This window comes from Neolamprologus brichardi, chromosome 23 (assembly GCF_056152115.1).
Source record: "Neolamprologus brichardi isolate AB-2024 chromosome 23, ASM5615211v1, whole genome shotgun sequence".
Classification (NCBI taxonomy): domain Eukaryota; kingdom Metazoa; phylum Chordata; class Actinopteri; order Cichliformes; family Cichlidae; genus Neolamprologus; species Neolamprologus brichardi.
Genome location: NC_142125.1, coordinates 8,325,144 through 8,348,713, shown reverse-complemented (window position 1 = coordinate 8,348,713; position 23,570 = coordinate 8,325,144). Strand labels below are relative to the sequence as shown.

General features: G+C 37.9%; 1 protein-coding gene across 3 annotated transcripts in view; it reads right to left on the bottom strand.

Annotated features, from left to right (window-relative positions):
• Positions 1-23,570, bottom strand: part of clocka (clock circadian regulator a) — a 32,927-nt gene extending 9,357 nt beyond the window's left edge. For all 3 annotated transcript variants that reach the window (XM_006790186.3, XM_006790189.3, XM_035907618.2), the window contains exons 1-16: positions 23,500-23,570; positions 16,394-16,478; positions 5,622-5,849; positions 5,440-5,531; positions 5,104-5,163; positions 4,755-4,903; positions 4,320-4,411; positions 4,146-4,235; positions 3,933-4,053; positions 3,730-3,843; positions 3,523-3,641; positions 2,918-3,000; positions 1,007-1,113; positions 750-897; positions 232-307; positions 7-151 (exon numbers count right to left, since the gene is read on the bottom strand). In XM_006790186.3, coding sequence (XP_006790249.2) covers positions 7-151; positions 232-307; positions 750-897; positions 1,007-1,113; positions 2,918-3,000; positions 3,523-3,641; positions 3,730-3,843; positions 3,933-4,053; positions 4,146-4,235; positions 4,320-4,411; positions 4,755-4,903; positions 5,104-5,163; positions 5,440-5,459 — 1,324 coding nt within the window. In that variant the 5' untranslated portion in view covers positions 5,460-5,531; positions 5,622-5,849; positions 16,394-16,478; positions 23,500-23,570. The remainder of the gene's footprint in view (positions 1-6; positions 152-231; positions 308-749; positions 898-1,006; positions 1,114-2,917; positions 3,001-3,522; positions 3,642-3,729; positions 3,844-3,932; positions 4,054-4,145; positions 4,236-4,319; positions 4,412-4,754; positions 4,904-5,103; positions 5,164-5,439; positions 5,532-5,621; positions 5,850-16,393; positions 16,479-23,499) is intronic.

The following is a 23,570-nucleotide window of genomic DNA, read 5'->3' as shown; positions in this document are numbered from 1 at the left end:
ACTTACAGGCTGGGTCAGACACAGCCGTGTGGGAAGATTTACGTGAGCTGCGAGACGAGGCCGATGGGGTCCGACTGTGGTCAAATCGCTCTAAGGCCTCTTTCAAGCTGAAAGTGTTGAGCTGGGACTCAGAGCCTGAATCCTGGGATTGCTGTAAACAATGCATTGTCACAAGGTCACTATGCTGTCCACTCTTTAATTTTTACAAATCATACCTCACGTTGGTCTGACCTTCTCAGCGGTGATTTGAGGTGGTGATTCTTCAATTCCCAGCTCTCTGCGCTGTTCTGCTCTTACTTCAGCATAACTGCAGAGCAAAGACAATTAATGACACACACAGTTAGGGTTGGACACAACTTTCATAATTATGGCTCTGGAAATCACCAGAATACACCTGAATTTAAACAATTAAATTCAAGTTCAGACTTTCTGATTTCAAAGTTTGAACAGAAGTATATGGAAAATTAACAAATCATGACTTTTTTTAATATAAAGTTTAATACAATTGTAATACTACTACTACTAATAATAATAATATATATATATATTTCTGCATTTGGCTGACTCTTATACATTTCAATATGTAAAAATATTTCCAGTAGCTTTTGTCTACTCCATAGTAATAAAAACACCACATCACTGAAAGCAAAGCATGTCATTATACTACCTCTAGGGTTTTACAGAGGACTGTATGTTTTAGCTCATGAGCAATGTCATATCAAAGGGTCAAGAGGGAAATCTTCATGCACCTTACGACCGTGTGTGTGCAGACAATAAACTCTGGCCTGGAGTTCCACTGGTGATAAGTAATGTAGTAATGGGTCTGAAGCCAAATCCATTGTTGCCCTTTGGTGAGGAATCTGTAGTAGCAGGACTTTCCTTTCCCATATTGCATTACTACACAGAAGCAAAGAGAAGATTTCAATGCTCTGCTTTGGAAGCTCGAGAGGAAGTTGATAACTGGAGATGACCATGCTTCAGTGATCGCTGACAGAAGTGTACTCACAGTGTTCGTGACACTTGGCTAGTGTCTCAAGGTCATCTACATGATAGTAGTCATATCCTGATGTACCCAGGACCTCAAATGGGAGGTAACCTATGATGGGCGGAGCTCTGGACAAACACAGTAAACGTTATTGAAATGATTAACTGGAAGTCAATCAGGAAATGTCTTGTTCTTACGTTAAGTCATACATCCAGCAATATTTATCCCTAAATGACAACATGAAGCAATAAGGGAGTATGTATGCATGTAGCTTCACCTGATGCTTTCACAGCATAAGGAAAATAAGTGTCTTTCTAAATGGTTCAGGGTAGCATGCCTAAACTTTTTCAGTAATGAGAATTGACATCTTACTGACATAATAATTTGATAATTTGCTACTCCCAGCTCTCACCACTCACCAGGATGAAATGTCTGTATCCAGATGTACAGTTTACCTTTCTACCAGCCCAGAAGAGCATGTTGTTGTAATGTTTAATGAGACTGATAAAGCTGATAAAGCTTCTTTTTTTATCCCTTAATAAGATCATTGAGCTTTTGCAACTATGAGAGCCAACTACATCTGTGTCTAAATTAGCTACTGGTTACAGTTATACCTGTAGTTCATTTCATTTGGCCTGTCCCAAGGAAAACACATTGCGACACCGTTGTTCTGAGTTCATGTTCACACTTTTTTAAAAAAAACATTAAGTGGCATAAGCATGAAGGAGGAGCTTCAGCCCTTAGGCTATCTGACGTCTGAACTACCTACTATTCTTATCTTACACACCTTAACCTTGGACTTCTATCATTCAACCTTAACTGAATGACATTTGCACGTCACACTGTTTATTGCATCATTATGCAGGCATTATTTCGACACTGATTATTATTTCGACACTGATTATTATTTCGACACTGATTAGGATTTTTATTATTATTCTTCCATGCTGGAGACAGCTGTGGCCAGAAAGGATCTTTTGGGTTGTCTATCCCATTCACGTAATATATCAGGAATGCCTGGAGGGAATGTCGTCACATCTGGGATAAATATTCACTTTGAATTAAGGATGAACTCATTAAAATTTACTCATTTTTTTGGACAAAGGTCACTCTGATCTACTAAAACGAGATTTCAGCCAAAACTCAAGAATGTCTGCACTAATTATGAAAAACATCTTTGAAATAATAAAATTATTAAGTTACTCCATTTTATTTTTATAAAGGTAAAACATTAGCTACACTGAAACATAACCTAGGATATCAACTGAAACGTGCATGGTTTCAGAGGCATACAAAAGTGAATGCTTGCTTACTTTCAAATCCTCTTATCCCCCCCAAACATCTAGTTGTGTAAGAAAATATATACATAAATATTCCAGATCCATGAACTTACAAACAATATGTTGTACAATATGTAGTTGTGTACATAGTCAACAAAAACAAATATCAATCCTGAAGTTAGAGTGACTGACAGGTTTTGGATAGTGTTAGTGATATAACTCCTGAGTCATCAGCACCATGTGGAAGCTCCGTGGGAAATAAAGCAAAAATGCTGGTGACCGATAGCGGGTCAGGTTGACCTCACTCTTCTTTTATAATAATAATTATGTTTCCTGACCACAAGCCTTCATAAAAGCAAGCCTGCTGTGTAATAAATAATGACAGAAGTGTTACGAAACAAGAGTTTTTTCGATTTGGTCTCTCACAAAAATCAACAATTCTGATTTAACAAAAAAGCCACGCAGTCACATACCGCAGCCATGGTTAAAAAAAAAAAGAAAAAAAAAGAGGTCATTCTTTATAAATATAGGTCAGCGACTTTCACACTAAATCAAGTAGGTTAGGTTTGACTAAACACTTAATACTGATCCATTTTAGCACAAACTGAAAATTAAGTTATGCATTTACACTGATAAATTGGAAAGGAATTACCTGTGGTCCAGGAAGAGAAATTTCCACTCTAAACTATGTCTGGATGTAAATTCCTCATTAGGCTCTTCTACTGTGCACATCTCCTATTGGTGCAAGGGGAGAAAACATAGAACTTAGAAGACATAAATATACATAAATATATACACATATAAAACTAAATTTTTTCACCACAGTTAGACTGAACCTACTCGAGTCCAACTCTAAACTACACACAGTATATTGTCTTAAAAATAGCCTTTTAAACTTGTGCAGTATGACAAATTACATGATCAATCATCCCTGTTTGTTCAGCAATACAAGTTCTGGTTTATTTTCAACTTGTTTTATCCATTTAGGTTCTGCCATCTCCAGTAAAACAGCCCAGGTTTTTATGACAGTGATATGTCAACATAACCCGTCCCCCATTTTTAAATGAGGTAAAAACGTTATTCCCAGCAGAGGCATGAGGGAACTACACATGATTAATGACAAGGGCCCAAATCATTTTTCCTCAGGTGACCATTACTGCTGAGCCCTGTCCTAATTAAAGCTACCTTAAGAGCCCTAAAGCAAGAAACTGAATGTGTGTCAACCAGATAAAAGGAGAAGCAGTTAAAGATTCTTACCTTGATAAACTGTGGCTTGGCTAGCCTCACAGTGGCTATGAGACACACTCTGTCTTCAAAGGCAGAGTGAAGTGATCGCTGGATCACTCCATCGAAACCATTTCGGGTACAGTTAGGCACTGGTAAAAAAGAATGGGAACAAAGCAAAGTTAATCCTTTCACACAACATCCCTGCTCTACATTCTGACTCTGTGTACTGTAACTTACCATTATTCAGGGACTTGAAGTTTCCAATAAACTTTACATATTCATACACGGGGGGCTCTTTGGGGTCGATTGTCCCTCGGAGCATGTGGCAACAGAACTCTAGCTGATTTTTTGCTATAACAATAATAATAATAATAGTAGCTTAAACATAAGAATTGAAGAACAAAAACAGCAGCTGAAGACAGATAACATATCCAACCTACTTTTAAGATACTCAGGTGTCAATGTTTCTCCTTCCATGACATGAGAGGACAGAGCCTTGTACACCTCTGAATGCTCCCCCACAGGCAAGAAATTTAACAGGTTCTGATCAACAAGATCAGACTGGGGGAAAACAAAACCAATGAATATGTTTATTACCAAATGTTTCATCAGTGAACTACTGACTTTATCTATTATTTAAAACTTATACTCACTGGTAAATGTTCTAGTAGGGAAGTCACACTCTCAGAGACATAGATTATATTCCCATCAGCCATAATTGCAAGGAAAAATCCATCTAACGCCTAATAGAAACAAAGGTTAGATAATATTCCATCTATATTTTTGCATAGAAACAAAAGGAAAATAAGTGCAAGAAACTGCCTTACCTCCAACATCAGCTGAGTGAACTCTTCATTACTAAGAAAAGGAGGTTTCCAGTCTTGTCTGATCTCAGTTGACTCTGACTGAGCTGCGATTTCTGATAAAGTAGACATAACGCATGTAACGTATAACTGTGAATTTAAAAAGGCACCCATTACGCTTTACCTTATGGACCATTAAAGTGGTCAGTATATGTAATCCCAGTAAGCCAAATGTTTCAGAATGCCCAAAGCAATCAGTTTCAACTCATTTTTGTTCTACTTCTGGCTGTGTATGGTGACCCTAATATGAGTCCACACAGAATTTGTTTGCAGGAGGCAGTCAAACAGAAGTTGGCTTGAAGAGAAAGAGCTAAAGAGCTTCATTTTAAACTAAGGATGAACTGAGGGATAAACCCACTACCATTATATTTAATTCTAGTGGTTATTGGAGTTTCTCACCTTTGTGTTTGTGCAGAAAGTCGATACTTTTCTGCAAAATAGTGGACTTGTCCATCTTCCGGGTGTTGCCCGGCAGCATTGTACCCAACTCCTTGATGAGGACATTGAACTGGTCTCTGCGCTTCTTCTCAGACTTGTTACGGGACACGCTGGTTATTTAGAAGAACAAATATTAGTAAAAGTTAGATGACATCTTAACTAGGAACACTTATCAAAATCTTGTTCACGGTAGCTGTAATAAATCAAAACGATGTCTAAAATCAAGTCTTGTAACAACTACAATAGCAGTTTTATGGAGGATGTAACTTCACTGAATGCATTTGATATGAAAACAAACCCGAGATCTTACCGTTTTGCTTTGTCCTTTTCATCTTCTTCCATTAACCCATCAAAAATACTACTATCATCCCTGCAGAATGGACAAACCAACAGTTATATCAGATTCTTTAATATTTACAGTGAGCTCTTTGATAAGAAAATCTCTCCTAGAAAACATGAAGACATCAAACTCAGGCACTGTAAATCCCTAAATTACTTTGATCTTAATCTTCAAAAAAAGGAAAAAAAGAAATCACTGTTAATTAGATGCATGAGAACTGTGGGCTGAATGTGTTTTTGATTTTCTTCATGTCCCACTATTTTTTTAAATCAACAATAAAAAAAACAAGCCAAACGTTTGACTCACTGGTCAATGCTCGAGGTCATTTTGTATCCTGTTCAGGGTCGCAGTGTCGGTGAGGGGTCTTTTAATCGTGAGGTAGACATTTGTGAATAAACCTTTGAAGAAAAAACACCCATAAAATGGCAGAGTGTCAAAGAATCAAAAAACTTCAGACACGAGCAAATCAGATGGTAAAGACATTTCACCTTACTGACAGTACAGCCAGTTCTGTGAGAGGATGAGGAAGGTGCTGCTGGGTGAAGGTAGAGTACAGGTGGACACTCTGTGATAGGGGTGTGCTTTTATGAGTCTTGGAGGATAGTCTCTCAAAGTCTCTCTTACCAGGCTGCAGAAAATAGCTAAAAGTTCCTCGGGGTGCTGTGTCTTTCGTCTGCTTAGGGTGTAAGTCTGGCACATGGCAGCAACATCTGAGTCTATGAGACAAAAAGACACAACAACCGAGGCCGTTACTGAAAGATTAGAGAACCATGACATATGAGATTGATTTATATTTAAAAAAAAGTCAAAATAAAATTTTAAAGAATTTATAAGAATTCTGCCTACATTTCTGCCTGAGGGTTGAAACTACTCCTTATTCTTTCATAAATATAAATACATTATAACAATGGTGGATGCTAATATGATCAACGATCATGCCCCATGTTTGTTTAGATATGCAGCTGTGTGGAGCTCTCTCTCCTCTCTGCAAGGCAGGTGGGTGAGTGTGTTTGCTGCTGAGACCAGGCGAGACTGCTGATTGGCTGGTTTGAAGAAACTGCTGTGTACAGACTGGACAGCCACCCCTTAACCTCCTTGCCTCCTCTCCACTCAAAAAAGAGCTAGCAGTTAGGTAGCTAATAGCACTGTGTGTTTGCGTGAGAACACTGGTTCTAAGAGTTGACTCTTAACACTAGGTGTGGAAGTGACATATAGGTTAAGAGTTATTGGTTACAGTTTATTTTAATACTACTGTATTACTATTGGCTCTGTATGATGTCAGTGAGAGAGGATAAAGCTCAGTTTCAAATGGGAAGGGACCTAAAACAGCTTATTTCAGAACCAGATGAACTAATGGGCATCACCAAGGTCCAGTATAAGATAAGGTTAAGTTTGAACAGTGAATCCTGCAAAACTGCTTTACCTTTAAATTAAGAATAGAACTGCGGACCTGCAATTGTTACTCACTCTTAATGTGGCAGCACAATATCAGCACTCACATCAGCACAGTGAATTTTGCTGTTGCTGTTGAATGTATGACTATAATCACCTGCATCCACAGCTTATATTAAGGTGGTTCTTTAATAGGGGTCACATCCTACATGTGCAACAGAGATGCCGAGGAAAGCCAAAGGCTGAAATGAGTCAGTTTCTTTCTGCTGCCATGTAATATTAAAACTATTACATATAGTAAACAACTGTGAGTGCTGATGTTCTCATCAATTTATTTTTTTGTGTTTTCAGTGGGTCAGCATCAATGAGACTGTTCTTTTTGTGTAGTATAATGTGGTAATACATCCCTTTACTTTAATTAAACCAAGTGGAGTTTCGTACTACATCAAATAGTCATTGCGTAGTTTCTTTGGCAATTCTTTGTGTGTTTTGCCAATGAAGCAGCAGCAGAATGTGTTGGGTTTGCAACAGCTGTAACCTCAAACAGCTCTGTCACAGAGAGTGAACAGTAAACAGTGAGGCTGTTATCAATTACATAAAATTACACTGGATTATATGCTCCATTGCTAACTGCAAATCCCCCAAGCAATCTAAAGTAAGTGTGGCGAAAGTGTACTCTAAATACTAACAAATTCAAAAAAGAAAAACAAACAAGTAAAATAAAAATAATATTAATAGATGTGCAGTTGCACAAAAGAAGAAAAAGAAAAGAAAATCCTGTGGATTACAATTTTTGAATTAATTACTTATAAATTGACGTGTGATCGTCATAGTCATAACTGTAATCAAACACATTATGGTTTAACTACAAACATACTTTTTTAGGCCATTGTAAAAATCTTGGCTAGAAGGGTTTGGTTCGAGTGCAACATCCCAAAAAAAAATGGAAATGGTGACAGAAGTAATTTTAAAAGCAATAAAAATAATAAAAGAGAATAAATAAATTAGGGTACTTACTACCAAATATTTGCCTGCTTGTGTGCTGCTGTGTCAGATATACCAGAATCTGTCTTGATTTAAATAAGCCACAAATGCAACCATTAATAACTGAAATACTCTTTCTACCACCCATCTCTACTATCTATTCTCTTTGCCCAGGTACACTAGATTTCGAATTAAAATGAGAAAGCCCGCTGGGTCTCTAGCCTAAATATTTGACCCATTTACTTCATGAACCAGTTACCGTCACAACCTATGTGGGAGGCTTTCTCAACATAACGGCCTATTTGTGTTGGTGAGAAAATCCCTTCAGTGTTTTTCCCCATGAATCTTGGTAGACATAATTTAAAGAGTTTAAATTGTTATTCTGTGCAACATTTGGTAAAGCCAAAAAGAAGAATTACACCTACACTCACCCATTGAGTGTAGGTGTATTATTAGAGTAAACAAAGCTCTTCAGTTAATTGAAATAAAAAAATTAAAACTACTGGAAATGAACTGGAAATAAAAAACCAATAAAAATAAAGCTGAGTCACCACAGAGGTAGCATTGCATATTTAACCTGAATCAAGCAATTAACCCACCCTTGAAATCAACTACAACTAAAGTGTATTGAAAATTAAAACTAAAAAAAATAAAATAATAATAATTAGGTAAAAAACATAACTCTGGATCTAATATGCATATTTATGGTACGTTTCAAACGTATTCATCAGCCACCTCACATAATTAAAATATAGTTATTTTTAATGTGATTTAAAATATTTCTGTCTTATTTACTTTTCATATTCCATTGAAATCTAGTCATCAAAGTGTTGCAATTCAGAAAATGCATTGTAAAAAGAGTATCATGAGCTAGAGCTTCAATGTGCACATTTTTATTCAGTAATTTGTTCTTTCCATTCATTTAAAGTTTTTATCTTATTTAGCAGCACGGTGGTTAGCACTGTTGCCGCACAGCAAGAAGGTCCTAAGATCAATTCTACCATCAGGCCGGGGCCTTTTTGTGTGGAGTTAGCATGTTCTCCCCGTGTTTGCGTGGGTTCCCTCCGGGTACTCCGGCTTCCTCCCACAGTACAAAGACATGCAGTTTGTGGGGATAGGTTAATTGATTAGTCTAAATTGCCTATAGGCGTGAATGCGGGAGTGAATGTCAGTGCAAATGGTTGTCTGTCTCTGTGTGTTAGCCCTGCGACAGACTGGCAACCTGTCCAGGGTGTACCCCGCCTCTCGCCCTATGACAGCTGGGATAAGCTCCAGCACCCCCCGCGACACTGAAAAGGAGAAGCAGATGGATCTTATTTATTTATTTATTTATATGTACAGGATTTTTGTTTTTTGTCAAAAAAAAGGGGGGGGGGACTACAAATAATGACATAAAAACTATTTTCACCATCATATATGGTGATGCCAGAACTTCAGAAGCCTGAAACATTTTTAAACAGATGCAAACACTGTCTACTTAAAACTGATTAAAGTACATAAATACCGTAACTGAGATATGAACTAGCGAGCAACACTCGCAGGTATAGTACGTGTGTAATGGAAACTTCAGTCAGCAATGACAATACTGGTTTAAAAAAAGGATTTCTATTGGTTGGAATAAACTTGCTGTCAAGTCAATCAAAATAAGGAAGGAAGTTGGCACTGGAAGTGTTTACACCTTCATCTTGGGACAGTGGAAAAAATGAAGGTAAGAGGGAGGAGTAGGTTCTGTCATGGGCCACTGACTTTCAGCTATGCAGTGTTATTTTACTGCACCCTACATGTGACGCTTTTCACACAAATACATTAGAGAGTGGATGTCTTATCTGAGATTAAACCTTTGTCAACACAAGTGGCCAACTACACATTGCCACAGCACTGTAAAAGGGAGCGGTGAGTTGTAATAAAGAGCGTTATCTAAAGATTTAGTACCAAAGAGCTTTTCCTTTTTGGCTGTACATTATCTTAAAAGCAGACAAGCTAAACTGGATTGCAAATTAAGACTGGGGGGGGGGGGGGGGGGGGGGGGGGGGGAGGAAAAAAGAAAAAAAGAAAAGGCAACAGAGGCCATCGGATGTAAGACAATTTCATAAATAAATTGGCTATATTAGAGCACAATGAAAGACAGAAAGAAAACATTGTAGTTGAAGCAGTAGCTTTCAGCACAGAGCGAACGTTGTGTAACTGGGAGAACAGGCGTTGTATAACTGTGATGTCATCTGTGCTTCACTGACCTGCTGGCCCAGTGACCTACTTTCCTCCTCCTCCGATCTAACTTAATCACAGCTCCACAAGCAACACCTTCCCCTTCTCACTAATAACACTACACTCTGTCAACACAAATCCTTAGTATTCCACAGCATGCATACTTCACAAAAGGTGTGAAGACGGAGTCAAACTGCCTGCATCTCACGTTTCCTCATTTAATCACATGATTTGAAAAGGCTTCCTGGTGTTTCCTAAGCCTCAGCGGGCACCAACGTCAAGGAAGAAAGCAATGAAGATGTGCTGCATTTTTCATCGGGCTTTAACAACGTCAACCCAACAGCCTCACTCACATATGCATTTTTCACACCGAAACATCTCAAAAAGCACTGACTGACGACAGTCATTTATCATAATTTTTATGTGGCTCACACAACATTGTTGAATGCCTGTATGTGGGTGTGTGCATTCAGATGTAGGGCACCAGAGCTCTGAGGATATGAGTCACTCTGAAGTGGATCTATGGCGCCGCTCGTCACGCACTCCGCCACACCCCGGCGCTGAGATGCCAACACAGCAACTGTGCCAATGGGCAACACCATAGCAACCGGCCTCACCGTGCAGTGTAAAAATAGCTCAGCCGAATTCCTCCGCAGCTGATACTCTCTCCATCATACACTAAGAATTATTAGACTACCGCGAGCGACTCCTTTTGTCATGAACTGGAGTCTGTGGATGTGAAACACTCTGCAGGTTCCACCTGTGCAGCAGTGCAGTAACACATGTGTTCTGTAAACATTACTGCACTGTTGTCTTCATGCAGTGAACATGGCTACGCACCAATTCAAACAGTACTTTTTGTCCCCAACCTATAATAAAGCAGATTCTACTTGTGAGGCAGAGCACTTCTACTTCTTAGTTAAGGGGGTCGTGGAAAGCAGAGAAAAAGAGCCAAAGATCCAAAAATGGATAGAAGATAGAATACAGCAAAAGCAGCTTTCACATATGACTCAGTAAGCTCGGAAATTAACAAAAAAAATTAACAAAACACTAGATTACTACAATTTGTCTGAGCAGAAATACTCAGTTAAATTATTCTAAAGCCCTGTCCACATATAGAGCAATAAACACAATGCTAACCGTAGGTCACAAGTGTGCATTAATGCCTTCAGCTGTGTCGGTAACCCAGTAATGTATTTACAAGGTTACCTATGCCTTAGTCAGTGGTATCCTTTGTTACCTTTTGTGGTCATGTCACGAAAGATAACAAATCAATCACTTCCCCTCAGAGCAGAGAAAATTTTAACTTGCTGCTTCTAGTCATTAAAAGTTACTGTTCCTGCTGTCGCTGAAAGTCTTTGAATTTCACTAACATTCTGCGGTCACTGGTCCCTACATCACTGACAGCCTCTTCCTATGTGCATATAATGTGGTTGCATTAACTTTCTGCACTGGTCTGTTGATGTTAACAGTGAGGAAAGCACACAATTTTATAACTGAAGAATGTTACTTAAGGTCCTTAAATACACTGATGATTTGTACAGATGTTGTTTGACTTAAAAAATTAGACTGTTCTTGGGTTTGGATATTTTGTTTAGTTTGTTTGTTGGCTTTTAGCCCAAAATTCTATAATTCTCTCTCATTTATGGCTCAACCAAACTAGAGTAAAAATAGTCCACCAACCTCCTTCTACAAGAAAGAAAATTAAATAAATAAAATAAACATCATCAGTGGTGATCGCTTTGAATATTTTCCACCAACTACACAGAGATTCTGAGCGTGCAGCAACCTCTCGGCACCCGCTTTCAATCACAAAACTACTGCAAAGGTCGCTAGGTGGAGGGAAACCTGTCTCAATCACAACAATTGCAGTCTGACATGGAATGACTACAATTACTATCAGACAGACTTGTGAAAGTTTTATTATTAATTCTCATCCAATTCATTGCCAAAATGTTGCAATCAATCTTAGTCAGTCTGCACTGGTGAGCACAAATTGCCTGCGGCATGTCTCTGTGGTTGTTTGAAATAATTTTGGTTATGCCGCAATTTCTGAATGCCTAATGTGACTATAGCAATAAACAACTGGTAAATTAGTCACAGGGAATATCCCTAGTTTACACTGGACAGTATTAAATAACTGTATAATGATTATATTCCACTCTAATGAGAGCAGAAACCATTTGTTCATATGCAGGCTGGAGCAGCAGCTACTAATACAGATGCACAATAAAGCCCCAGACAGCTCCGCCTGTCATGGTTATTTAAAATTAAAATGTCAGGATGAAAATGTTTTCTCCCTCACAATGTTATTAAAACAAGACCTTTTGTTATGGTGTTATTCATCAGTATTCTGTCTTCAAAGTATTCAAAGAAGTCAAGAAGTCAGCAGTTATGCTTGCTTGCAGATGCGCAGCTTGACAGATGCGAATGAAAAGTTTTTGCCTTTTACATTCATAAAAAACAAATATATCAGTAATCTAGACAAGACAATCAGAAAACCCATCAGTTATTTTCAGTGACTTATCCTGTGAATATGACGCTTTTAACACCAAATATTTGGGCCAAGACTTCCTGGTTTTATTAGATTGATTATCAATCACTTTTATTATCAAAACTTACACATTATATATTTAACTCAGCTATAATCTTACGATATTTAGTTGCCTAAAACTAGACTAAAAAAAACAGAACCTTAATTATGACTAAAATTAAAATCAAATCAATTTAGTCAAAAGACTAAATCAGAGTTTGCTGTCAAAAGTAACAATGATTCCATTTCAGCAATGCTACCTCTTTGCTCTCCCAACCATGCGTGATTGTCTGGGCACTACTCGACAACAAACAAACAGAAACCAGAAAAAAAACCCAGTATCAAAAAATCTCATCTCAAAAGATTCTGCATACCAGTCAGTTTAAAACTAAATATTTAACTCAACCAGGAAGTTGTCTGTGCACCAAACCAGACAGTCTTGCAAACAATCCTCATACTTTAAGTCCAATTCATTTGAACATTCTTCCAGCCTGTTAGAAACCTAATTTGATGGCTCTCTAGATGCTTTTCTCAAGTCTAAAATATGACCCAGTGCCCTAAATAATGTTAAGGTTATCAAAACAGTTTAAAAGGGACATTTTGTGAAACTTTGAACCCAAACTACAGATAACACTATCCAGCAGGTCTTATATCACATGAGTAGATGAACTCTGGTTTCATAGCAACCTTTGTGTTTTCCCCATCATCTGTCAAAACCCCGATACCTGAGAACAGGGGATGGGTGAACTCTCATTGATCCCAAGTGTGGGAGCACAGACCACAGCTTTAACAAGATTTCTTGAAAGTCTGTCAACACCTTAAAAACCTGTGGTGCTTATAAGCTTCACCTTTTATTCTCACACAATTTTCAGCAAAACAGACATAATGCAGGGTTTAGAAAGCCATAAGGAAGAGAGGGTGTTCATTCTGCTGTAAGTGATAGCAAATATCTAGGATAATATTATGCAGTTTTAACAAGCAGCAACAGCAACAGCCTCACTGCCAAGCAGGTCACACAAATCAACAACAACACTTTGGTGAATAAATTACTCAGTCACACATCCTGTGAGAGGCAGCTTCAAGGTCTGCACATCCTAGTGGCATTCACACAGCAATTAATGATGCGATTCTCTCAGTTTACAGGCAGAGCAGTCTTTCCTGTGGCTAGTGGAAGATTCGATGGTTTTAATAATGTCATACTCATTTGGCCTGTAAGCAATAAAACCCACAGCACAAGCTTGTCAACATTGCCCACCAGTCTGCTGCACAGTTATACCAACCAAACTAAACACAGGGCAGCCAGCTGTGTTTCCACTCACTGCACACACATCCTCAGGCCCAGCGGCACAAAAGGAGTCTTTGTTTTGCATTTTTAATCCATAGACAGGAATCTTTGAGACACAAGCCGCAGTGGTTGGCAGGGGCCCCTTGACTACTGCTGCCCTCCTCTCCCAGAAGAGCAGGGCCTGAGCCAGGGGCCTAATCCTGACGCCAAGTGGGTCACTGGAGTTCAGGAGGACGACTGGCAGCATGGGGAAAGCAATCAAAATTAAACGTGGACTTGCAGCCCTATATGACCAACATTTGACCACAAGAAGACAACCACTTAAATAAGAATTAACACTGCATTCCCACTGTACAAGCCCTGGCCCTCAGGGAAAACTGAACAAGTAGAAAACCTGCACAAGTAATGATATTACTTGACTGCTCTGTCTGAGATTATGTGCTTGTCCTTTTCCAGATGACTTCCACAGATTAATATATCAGGGCACACCCAAACAACTTTGCTCTGGCCAAAATCTCTCTTTATTGACTGCAGTTAATCTCAGATAAAGAGTGCGCTCTTCCGTTGTCTGCCACTACACAAGCTTAAATTAAACATCATTCATCATGCAGAACTCACAAACAAGTGACATGGGATCTAAAAGTCTAACAAGACCTGTGTAGATATGCAATGTAGCAAACATCCTTACACGTCAGTAGAGCTACTGTTTAATCATTAGAAATAAAGTAAAGCGGATGCAGTGGGCATGTCTATCTACAGTGTTCTTTGGCATTAACTACGCTGGACTACATTTACTGATTGATTGACTGAACTTTTCAGAGATAGCCAAAGATAGCCATATCTGCTTTTAGCTAAGCCTTTGAATGTAACAGGACATTTCTGCAATGCATGTACAAAAATCCAGTGTTAGTTTTAAACCATATTATCTTTTGACTACAGGTAGAAAAGACTCACTCTGAAGATCTTACACGTTTTACCATTTTTCATTAAACAGTGTTAGCATAAAAAACGTAATGTTTGAACAACAAGAAATTGTCATTTTGAACATAAAACTAAACAACCCCTCAGCTTCTAAACTATAAAACATCTACTGTCCACTTTTGTTTGAGCAAAACTTCCATAATAAAGGGAAATGCTTGTATGCCATTAACGCCATTACATGAAATGGGAATTGCACCGATTATACATATTTTTAACAAGCTGTGTGCAGTTGTATTTTAAGTCTCCCCATTTAATTGCAGCATCAGTTGTGACTTAAAGTCTGAAAATATAAAAATTTCGCTCCACACAAACTAAAGAGGAAATTGCAATAATAGTTAATAATCCCATGACCATGGCTTGTGATAGCACATATAATGTTAGATATACAATTTCTATGAATTTCAGCCCTAATAATAACACTTGTTATAAAGACCCCCAAATCCAATGCCTTTCCGCACTGAATAAATAATTATAAAACATTATTTTTTACTTGCCGTTACTGGACAAAGTCAAATAATGTCAATGATGTGTGAAAAAAAAAACATTTTTCCCTCATGTACTGCACCACATTAAGTCTTTTTCAATGTGTATAATGTATATTCTTATGAAACAATTACAGCAAACACTAAAAAGAACAGCGAGTTAGAAAAGAAAGAGGCTACTAGCCCATTTGTACTTGAAGTTATATCAGTCACCGTTGGCATAACCAGAGTCATAAGGTGATATGGTGAATACAAAATCCAAAAAAATAAAAATATATTAGTCAATTCTATAACAGTCTGGTCTGATGATCCACAGACACTGAGCTCTGAATCAAGTTGTTAATAAAACCATGATGTTGTCAAAAACTATGGACACGCCTTGTAGAAGAATAACTTGCACCTTAATTTGGGCCAAACCAATTTTTTTGTTGTTTTTTAATATAAAAATCTCATTTGAGTGATGATTCTGTACTTTTAGTTTTTAAGTCACAGTGACCTTTAAAATTATACTCAGGCTCTCTCCTACTGATTCACACAAGAGCTTCAAATAACTGCCTGGAGGCATTTTCAAGATGCCTAGACTTCTAGATTTTTCTAGAAGGACTCTGAGTTAACACCAAACTGCTGAAAAACATCGTGCATAATGTTATGACATAAAAGAAGAATGCTGGCAATAAAAAAAAATAAATATCATCGGTTCTTCTTTACTGATTTTGATATTTTTATTTAAACAACCCATCTGGGGTCTGATTTACCCCACAGTATGGCATCTAATCGGCTTTGTCTGTAGCCACGGACATAGCTGTCTTTAACAAAAGCTAATTATTATGGGTTAAGGCCACCTTAAACCTATACTTTAAGCCTAATCTAATTAATATTTAACAGAGTAACACAAGGAATCCAGATTAAAAATATGAAAAAGAGAGATTCAGTTTAGTTTTAACTATTAAGCAGGAAAAGATAAATACATACAATAGATTATATATTTACATTTATCCAGACTAGGCCTCTTGTAATATACCTTTAGAGAGCTTAACGAGACACAACGTGTGTATAACAACAGTAGTGATAGCGCTTTTGTCTGAAGTTAATCAAGGTTATAGCAAGATGTAGTCAAAGAACTGAACTACTTTGCATTTTCGCATGACAAATTCATTTGAAATTCTCTGGTGACTCAGCCAGCACCATTCTCATTTCCATATTCATCATTTTCATGACAGACTGCAAATCAAAAATAGAGCACTACTGAAACATGGACGAATAATAGCTCTGTAATAGCTTCTGATGAATTAGACTTTAAACAGCCTAATTAACCCAGGCGAATATGCACAAGCTCTAAACAGTCCACTGCTGCAACCCAGAGCTAAATTCAGTGGTTAATTTCCAAGAAAGTCTTACCTTTTGTCTTTGAGTGGTGCTTAATTCGCCAACTCCTCCATCTCAATATAGTTAAAACTTGTAGTTAAAACTTGTCCGAATTCACCTGTTGAACAGAAAGAAAAAAGCTAAAATTACAAATTGGTGGCTTTGAGAAAAGAGTCTCATCACTGACTAAGAGCTAAAACATCTGGGTCATCACGAGCCTCCCAAAGCACTGCAGAAATAAGATGACACACACTTCATTCACCAGCTTTGAAAGGGTCTCTTTACAGATAACATAAATAAAAAAAATATGTTAACCTGAATGTTAGTTTGTGCCATCGTAAGAAAAAGTGATGCTGAAGGAGTGTGCGAGTGTGCGCGTGCGTTTCAGCACCACACTCGTAAATTGCATTCCACTGAAACGGCCTTACTTAGAGTATCTAGTGATATCTTGATGGCAGCAGACTCTGGAGAGTACACAGTTCTGGTTCTGTTGGATCTCAGCTCTGCTTTTGATACTGTAGATCACAGTATCATGATAAACAGACTCAAGAACTTGTTTGGGATTACTGTTTTAAAATGGTTTATGTCATATTTGTCTTAGAGATCTTTTACTGTTTGCATGAATCATGTGACGTCAGAATCAACAATTTTGCCATGTGGGGTACCTCAGGGATCTATCCTGGGTCCAATTTTCTTTCTACTTTATATATTCCCCCTAGACTAAATTATTAAGCGCTATAAAAATATCTCCTATCATCTCTATGCTGATGACATTCAACTATACTGTTCCTTCAGGATTTCTGAGTTTTAGAAATTGTTTCATTTAAGTAATTGCCTGACAGAAATCAGCCATGGTTAAATGACAATTTAACCACGGTTCCAACTAAACTCTGATAAAACTGAAACTCTAATTATTGCTCCAGGCCACATGGTCTCAGAAATTAGGCAGCATATCAGCTTCCTAGACCCTTATGCTTTTATTTCCTCCCGTTTAGACTACTGTAATGGTCTTTTTACTTGTTTTAAAAAATCAGCCTAAATCATCTCCAGACTGTGCAGAATGCTGCAGCACCTCTCTTAACAGGCACCAAGAGAAGATCTCATATTACTCCAGTTTTAGCCTCCCTTCACTGGTTGCCTGTAAGTTTTAGGTTTCATTTTACACTTTACATTTTACTTACAATAATTATTGTCACATATTATGCCTGAATGCCTATTTTCTTGTAACTGTGCAGACTCGTCCACAGAAAAGTATCCACTATTTTTATTTTTCAGTTTCCAATTCATTAGTTAAGAAAAAAAGAAAATAGCGTAAACAAAATTGTCACATTTGCCTGAAATTAAATCAATATCTTGGTAAAGTAAAAAAAAAAAAAACAAACTATTAAAAATCTTAAATGCATTAATTAAACAGAAAGAAACTGACCAAAACAGAATATTCTAGAAAATGTGAAGCTGCAGCCAAAAGTTGTTTAATATCTCGCTTGGTGCCCAACTTAATGCTGGTAATTACAAATGTTAATTTACTTTACACGTGGAAAAACTCCACAGGTAATAATATTGTTTCAGCAATAATGAATGGATGTTCTAGTTACCGTCTATATTTAACTGACTTCTCATCATTAAATAGAATCATGATGCTTTTACAGCCTACAGAGTGCAAACAGTCATAACCTCAAACAAACAGTAGCATACAAATATGTTTAAGTACAGACTTGGAAGCATCAATGTAAAAACTTGGGTTCAGCTTAGGCAACATTGGCACAAGACGCAACTGATCAACTTCCACATTTTCCAACACAAAAAAAAACTTTTTACAAATCATCTATTTTGTTTTTGTCACATTTCTCTGTGCTTTTGTCTTTTACTAAAAAATTAACGAGTCATTTTCAGAAATACAAAATCATTAGTGAAGTTGCTGGTATACCAACGTCACTTTTAAGGGAAAACCCAGTAGACTTGACCTATTTTTTTCTTCATCATAGTAGCATCATTCTAAGACAGTTTTCAATTGCACCTAATCTCCATGTAGATCAGCTTCTTAATTTTTACAAGAATTACTTGCTGTCAAAAAAAGTTACCTTTGCTCTGTATTGTATATTTAAAGATTTTACTGCATTTAAATTTAATTTAAGATGTTTAACTTACAATAATATCATAAAAAACCAACAGATTACTAGTAGCAAAAAGAAGGTGAAACATAAGCAAGACTGCAGTGTATTTTTACTACTCACTAATTATCCATTCTGATAAAGCACAAACAATGAGTATAATAAAAACATAAGTATATAGTTCAGTCCTTATTTCTGTCACAGATATGCAGTTGTTATCTCAGCAACACATTTTTACAAGTTCAAAAGTTCAACATCAAACAAGCCTCCACCTGCACCTCGTCAGCTCCCATAACTCCGATATCACTGCGCATACTGAGCCAAAGAGATAAATTGTTTACTAAGAAATGGAACTAGTGTTTAGGTCACACAAAGAAACAACTGCTGACAAAGTCTGTGAATGAAGAGGAAAAATCCTCTCAGCTCTCAGTGAAAGGTCAGTGTGACACAAACAATCCTGTGTGGTGAAAGGATTTCTCTGCAACTAATGCTGCTGTCAGAGATCATTGTCCTCTAAAGGCTTGGGGACAGCAAAGAGAAATCTTCACGAGCTTGTTAATATTTCACTTGCCACTGCTCTGAGTGAAAAACTAATTATGAGCCAACCCATAATTCATTAATTTGGTAATTAATATGTTGGTTTCAATAAAACTCCAAAAGAAAAATATACTGTTTAACAGTATACCATCTTGATGTCTGAAAATTATTTTGAGAATATTTACATCATATTTATTATAATACATTATTATTTAATACAAAAACCAGTGATATGTGGTCTTCTTATTAAAAGTGGACTGTTATTATTCCACTGACCTTTTTTACACTTGGTAGTTTTTTTTAAAACTACCAAGTGTAAACATCAAATGTTAGCAGTTAAAATGTTTGTTTGTTTTTAAACAAATACCACTTTATTTCACCCCGAGATAAATCACCATCTTATGTTAGTGGAAGGGGTTTCTGTGTCCCTGTGATCCCAGGGGCTATACTTTCAAGGGCTTTAGCCCTGGTTGGGTCTCCTAAGGCAAATTGGCCCTGGGTGGGGAGACAAATGAAGAGCGATTCCGAGTACCCTGTGAAAAGAAATTACTGTGGTTACTGGGGCCCAACCTTGGAGCCAAGAGAGCATCTAGTGGCCAGGCCTTAGGGGCCAAAACATTCTCGGCAGGAACCTACTGTGGATTAGGGAAAAGTTGTTGCCCCAAGTGGAGAAATTCAAATATCCTGGAGCCTTATTCAAAGTGAGGGAAGCAGGAGATTAAAAGACTGACTGTGGCATTGCACCAGTTTGTCGTGGTGAAGCGAGAGCTAAGCGTAAAACTGAAGCTATCGATTTAGTGGTCTATCTATGTCCCTATAAGCTTTGGGTAGTCACTAAAGGAATGAGACTGCGGATACAAGTGGAAGAAATGAGTCTTCTTTGAAAGGTGGCTTGGAGATAGGGTAAGGAGTTCTTACAAGAGGGAATCAGTGTAGAGCTGCTATTCCTTCACCGAGAAAGAAACCAGTTTAGGTGGTTTGGGCATCTGACTTTGCTGCCTGGGTGAGGTGTTCCGGGCATGTCGTACTGCAAGGAGGGCCAAGGGTAGACCCGGGACAAGTTGGAGAGATTACATCTCTCGGCTGGCCTGGGAACACTTTGTGTTTCCCCAGATTAGCTGAAGGAGTTGGCTGGGAAGAGGGAAACCTCTGCAGATAAACTGCAGAAAAATGGCTCAATGGATAGATAGCTTAATGGATGGATATTGTATTTCAGCAGAAACAAAATCTTACACAACTTCAACAGGCAACGCAATCCAAATGACACAGCAAAAATTATTAAAACAGCAGTAAGGTTCCCTACTAGTGAAATCAGCATAATAAATTGCTGTAATGATAAGTCGATCTATCTCATTACAAAAGAATTGAAACCTCTGAGTCATTGTGAAATTGCATTTCACATCAAAAGAGAAAATACCTGTCAAGTTTTTTTAGGTTTTTAGGTCAAGTTAAATGCTGACTTATCAACTCCTGTTTTCGGTAACAACTTCAGATGTAAAACCCATCAACAGCCAAAACTCATACAATAATTATTTGTAGCAACAAGCAAGAGATTCATCTGAAAAAGGCTTTAGAAGTCATCCTCTGGCAGAGATTGAAAACAAAGCAATTAGTTTGTCTGACAAAATGCAGCAAAGACATGGTTAAGAACTTAAGAAACATAATATTACTAAGACAGGGTTGGACGAAAGACTTCTGAATGGAAATCTGGTGCTTGAATTCTATAGATGGATGTTGTAGCACAGATTTTGACAGGAAAATGACCCTGAGGACACGATGCTATAGTAGTCATCCTTGACACAGTGTGCAGTTCACATTCAAAACAAATACACCAAGTCCATGGCATCAATGATTACTCAAGCAAAACACAAACTCTGTAATGTGAACTGACTAATGCAACTTCCAAAATTCAGCACAGCACTCCAATCTGCTGACTAACAGTATCAACTATAGATATAAAGCCCGAGTAGTGCCATTACCTTTTATCTGTCCTCTGAATAGCTGAAAGCTGCCAGAGAACATTGCACTGAATCAACACAGGCTCCTCTCTATCAGGAAAACTTGATATGACAGGCGTTCAGTAATTATATTATTAGGCATAGCAGGTAATAATATAATCTGTATGTGTTCCTCTACCTCCGTCATAGCTCACGGTGTTGCCAGTCCCCCCTCCTCCTCCGTTTAAAGAAAATCTGCCATGCTCTACTGCTGCTTTTTATTCCAAATAGCCACAGCATCTAACGCACAAAACACTTATTCCCTGTAAATGTAAATGTGCAGTTGAGGTTTTAGAATAAAGTAGAAAAAAACGTGATGCTTAAATTAAGACGCCAAGTTGAAACAGACAACACAAGTAAAATATAATCTACCAAAGCAGAGAGAAAGTGGAGAAAGAGAAAATTTCTGCTTCCTCCTTTTACCTGCAGCACAATGTAGTGCCAGCAACTAAAAAGGTGTCAAAGTATTTTTCCATGCTCTGCTAACAGCTTCAACATCTATTTATGGGTAAAAATGGAGCACAGAGACTGTACCGTCTGTAAACACAGCTGCCAAAGATTTATCAGTTAATACAGCTTGACCAATACTGGACCCTTTTTTTTTTTTTTTACTTAAAAATTCTAAAAACAACAAGTCATTTAGACACATTTAAAGTAATCAAAGGCACACACTAAGATGCCTTTGATCCATCTTTTTTCCGACCATTATTAGAACATTTTCCGTTGTAAGAGAAACAAAGGAAGAGGGAAACTGCTCCCAAATTACTTCAGGTTAGTACTTCTCTACAGTCACGGTTACTTTTCAGTCAATGAATATCATGCCAAATAGATAATCTGTTACTTGTATATATCTATAGAAAGATGATAAAAAGGAAGATACCAACTTGACAGTTTAATTAGTTTAATGATTAACAATGAAATCAAATCCTCACTACTGCATATTTACTGCCCATTACCACAGGCAAAGATATAAAGGGTAAGCATGGAAGAAAAAAAACACACACACACAACCTTAAGAGTGGTTCTAGTTGTTCTTAATCACAACAGACAGCATTGTAATTAAAGGTATTTTTCAGCTTCCAGGCTTAAGTGAAAGTCTATGCCATTTGCCAACAATTAAAAAGCTATGACAGTGACAAATAATAAATACTGATTTGCAGTTGTGTTTCTCGAAATGAACAGAGTGCACAAAGTGAAGCGTATAAACCATTTCAATACCTTTTGTATAAAGACGCCAGGTTGGCATGTTAGTCACCAGTTTATGTACTGTATAAAAACAGATCTGTCATGTTTTATTAAATCTGAACTTAACTAAACAGAATCAAATAACTTTGATTAGTGAAAATCTTCTGTGTATCCAATTAGTGTCAAAAGGAGAAGTACTCTTTATTCTGGGACAACAAAAAAGGAAGAAAAACAAAAAGTCTGAGATAGAACCTTAGCTTTGAAGTGACCATTTCAGAAATACAGCGTGATTACTGGTGTTTTGCTCAGAATAAATTACTGTAAAAATCCATTTCTAATTACAGAAAAACAAATCTTGCTTTATTTTTTATATCATAGGGCTGCCACAGCTCTCCACTGTGTTCAGTTTGCAGGCAGCAGTGTCAGCAACGCAGCAAGTAAAGCTTTGCTGACACCCGTATGAGACTATACAGTCTCTCATTAGCATCTACAAGCTATGATCCAGCTGTGTCCAGACACTTCTGGACCAGACTGACAGAAGATGAGACGCGATCGATTTTAGAACAGGTGAATAAGGAGCACCCGGGGCGGATATAGGGCTCGAAATCTGAGAGAAATGACAAGAGTCACAAAGATTAACACAGAGGGGGGAATAAAAGATATACGTCTAAAATAAAAATTTAAAAAAGACGCGTAAATATAGAAATATGTGCCGATGAGGTATTCACGGTGGTAGCGTTTGTAAAAATCAGCTGAGCTTGAACCTTGACGCGACAAACACAGGTACAGCTCATGTATCCGTCCGTCTCCTCCTGCCTGTGATGCCGGCCGGTACACCGGGTACTGATTGCCTGGAGGCTAACGCCACCTAGCTTGCTTCGCTAACGCCAATTACAGCAACAAACCAACAGCTATATACTTTAACACACTTCCCGAGACGTGTGACACACATTGGGAATATATGTACACCCGATTTAAAAAGAAGAAGAAGAAGATAAAACAACATACCTGTCAGTATCGTACGTCGCTGACTCGCGACTTTATAATAGAAGGTAGCGCGCGTTTGACTCGTCGGTACTACATGTACTGTATGTGTGTCAACCCACTTTCAGCTGAAGCTAGCTAGCTAACGTGCAGCATTAGATAAGAATGTGGGTCACCGGGCCTTTGGCCAGTCTCTGTCACCAAAGAAGCCGAAGCAAAACTGTTCCGTTTACACATTTACGTCTGTCGATAGTATACACAGAAGCTGCGGATAAAAGCGACACAAATACGGAGCGGAACCAAACGGTTGCGAGTTGACACTTACCCCGAGTAGTCTCCTCTTTCATCGGGATATCCCTGCAGCCAGTGGCGCTGCAGACGGTTGACTGCGCAGCG